This window comes from Otolemur garnettii, unplaced genomic scaffold, assembly GCF_000181295.1.
Source record: "Otolemur garnettii isolate 467f Iridium unplaced genomic scaffold, OtoGar3 scaffold00018, whole genome shotgun sequence".
In the NCBI taxonomy this organism is placed as follows: domain Eukaryota; kingdom Metazoa; phylum Chordata; class Mammalia; order Primates; family Galagidae; genus Otolemur; species Otolemur garnettii.
In genome coordinates, this window is record NW_003852413.1 from 4,072,713 (window position 1) to 4,075,830 (window position 3,118).

Here is a 3,118-nt window from a genome sequence, read left to right on the forward strand (position 1 = left end):
AATTAATGCCAAAAAAAATCCATGATGAACAAAATATCAAAATTTTAAATTGAAGCAGGCTCCAAGCTGGCCGGCACTTGCCTCACCAGTCTCACCCTAACCCTGCTCTGCTGGGCTTGCACTCTCCACCTATGAACTGGACCTGTTATCCTTACAGCACCACTGTCTACTGGAGCCTCGGTCACAGGGAGGGGCAGCTTGTTAACTTAGAGCACTAGCCAGCTAATTCTGAGCACAGGGACAGCACACTATTAGCTCCCACTTTTTACATTTCACTCCTTTTCTCACTGGGGTCGGCTCTTTTATCCCTTGAATCAATTAAGATAGGCAAACAGGGTTCCTCCAAGCTTAATGCATGTTTTACCCACATATTTACTGAGCAAGTAGAGATATATGTGGCAGAGCCAGACATGGCAATGGATCCCAAAGAGCCTCAGAAACAGCTCCGTCCTATGTCTATCGGGACAAGGGGGATGTTGGAATGTGCTGGAAGAAATCCCCAAGTCTGTTCCTCCTTCTGGTTTATCTCTGTTTAGAAAACCGCCAATCCCAGGAGCCCTGGCAGCTGGCTCAGAGAGGCTGCGTTCAGCCTGCTAAAACAAAGCCGATTTGTCAGCAGGCCAGCTGCTCCTTAACCACACTTCCTCCTGCAGCCTGCTGCCCCAACGCAGCACAATAACTTCCCTAAGTGTTCAAATAGATGCGGAGCAGAGATAAAAATTTTTCTTAAGGCTTCACTAGTTTACCAGTTCCCAAGCCTTGATTTGATTAAAGGGGGAAAAAAAGGCTTTCTTTAATAAATGGCAACAGCATTCCACATTCAGCAGTGGAGGGAGAACCTTTCTTTCTCCACTTTGCCTCCCTTCAAAACCACAGCATGTGGCCTCATGGGCCTGGGCATGGTTGGCTGAGCAGGAGGAGAAGCCAAGCATGGTAGACTGAGGCTTGGATACCACCCAGGCCTCCTCTGCCTCCACCGGTCCCTGCAGCAAGGGGCCTGAGCAGGAGAGGCTCACAAAATGCCTGGTGTCTGGGAAATGGCTCTCAAGGCCCAGGTGATACAGCTCTTCCGCCCTCCCCACCCCACCCCCTGGCATTCTGAATCTCTGCCACATGCTAAAGGCCACCCAATTCAGCCATGAGAAGTCACACCAGTACCCTCAATTCCTATCTGGAGGTAGGTCTCCAAGGCTTCCTCTGGTCTCATTTGGATGACCCATTTGCTGGGGGAGTATTGATTCTCCAATTCCTGTAGAACAGAGACACAAGGCTCTTTAAGACCTTCATTCTCAACACAAAGTGAACCTTTACCCCTCTGCATGTCCAGATGCTCCTCTCTTCCTCAAGGAGCCCCTTCCCCAGTATCCCAGGCTCTCAAAGATGCCCTCAGCTTCCTTCAGTCCCCTTTAGCCTCTAGCCTGTCAACCCAGTCCCCACCCTCCTCCCACAAGGTGTCCCATTAGCTGCTTTAGATACAACATTGAAGATGCCCTATACCCATGGTCTAGTGGGGCACCAGCAATGGCTGTGCCTTTAACCCCTGTCTGCCTTAAGGGGAGACGAGGCTCCATAAATGTGTCCAGTTAATGCCATTGTGGGCACCACCCCTCTGTACTCTCTGCCTATGAACTGGATCTGTTATCCTTGTAGCACCACTGTCTACTGGAGCCTCGGTCACAGGGAGGGACAGCGGAGGGGCAGCTCCCACCCAGAGATAAAATTTTTATCTCTGCTCTGCATCTATTTGAACTAGGACCACAGGAGGCCAGGTGGCAGGGGTGGCCCCTGCGGACAAGGAGCTCATCTCCCCAGAGAGGGGACAACTCTGACTGCAGGAGGACTCAGCACAGTCAAAGGCACAGAGGTGAGGAGGAAGGAATCAAAGGTCAGTTTATAAATGCTGGCAGGCCAGAGCCCTGAAGCACAGAGATAAAGTTGGGAGCTGGAGTGGGAGGAGAGAGGGCTGGGAAAGTCAGACTCAGATGTCCAGACTTAATGCAGGAATCGGATTTTGGAGAGGGGCCTCAAAGCAATCATCAGGGGAAATTTGAAGACAGGGGGGCTCAAGGAAAGGCCTGAGGCCAAACACCATCACGGTCACCTTCTGGCTGTTTTTTTTTTTTTTTGAGACAGAGTCTCAAGCTGTCACCCCAGGTAGAGTGCCCTCACAGCAACTTCAAACTTCTGGGCTTAAGCGATTCTCTTGCCTCCCAAGTAGCTGGGACTACAGCTGCCAGCCCCAACGCCTGGCTATTTTGTGGTTGTAGTTGTCATTGTTGTTTGGGAGGCCCCGGCTGGATTCAAACCAGCCAGCTCCGGTGTATGTGGCTGGCACCCTAGCCGCTGAGCCACGGGTGCTGAGTCACCTTCTGGCTGTTTTATCCTTAGGCAAGTTACTTAGTCTCTAGGACTCAGTGCCCTCACGGGTAGAATGGCCATACTAGCCACCTCACAGGGTTGAAGAGATAAGGAATGTAAGTGAAGTGAAGCCAACACTCAAATGTGGGTTGCCACCTCTTCTGGGGAATGGGGCTCTTGGCCAGAGGTCTTTGGAGCTGTACAATGTGTACCTGTAAAGATCATTATCTGTAGGAGGTTTTACAGCCACCCCTGACATACTCCATGAATGCTATGAATGGTAATGATAATGCAGTGGGTTTCTGAGAGTCCTCTAATATTGTAAGCAAATGTGTATGCCTGCGGCGGGGTGAGGGGGGAGGAGGAATAAGATTTCCTGGGGCAACATCTATAATTGTCATCAGATTCTCAGATGTGTCCATGATGGAAAAATAACCACTGCCTAAAATACAGGAAAACTAATTAGGAAATTACAATCCTAGTGATAATCACGGTAAGTGAATGATAATGATAATCACAGTTAGTGCAAATGTGAAGTGTGAATGAATGATAATCGCAATGCCTGGTAGTGCACCATGTGCTTTGCGTCTGTCATTTTAACCCTCAGTGAACACCGGCCTTTCTGCCTCCTTCTGAAACTGCCCTTACAAATTGATGGTGGGGGCTCGGCGCCTATAGCTCAACCGGCTAAGGCGCCAGCCACGTACACCTAAGGTGGCGGGTTCGAATCCCCAGCCCGGACCCGCCAAAACAACAATGA

General features: G+C 50.2%; 1 protein-coding gene across 1 annotated transcript in view; it reads right to left on the reverse strand.

Moving 5' to 3' along the window:
• Window positions 1–3,118, reverse strand: part of AFMID (arylformamidase) — a 17,666-nt gene that overhangs the window by 12,497 nt on the left and 2,051 nt on the right. The window contains exon 2 of the mRNA XM_023511182.1: window positions 1,151–1,249. Coding sequence (XP_023366950.1) covers window positions 1,151–1,249 — 99 coding nt within the window. The remainder of the gene's footprint in view (window positions 1–1,150; window positions 1,250–3,118) is intronic.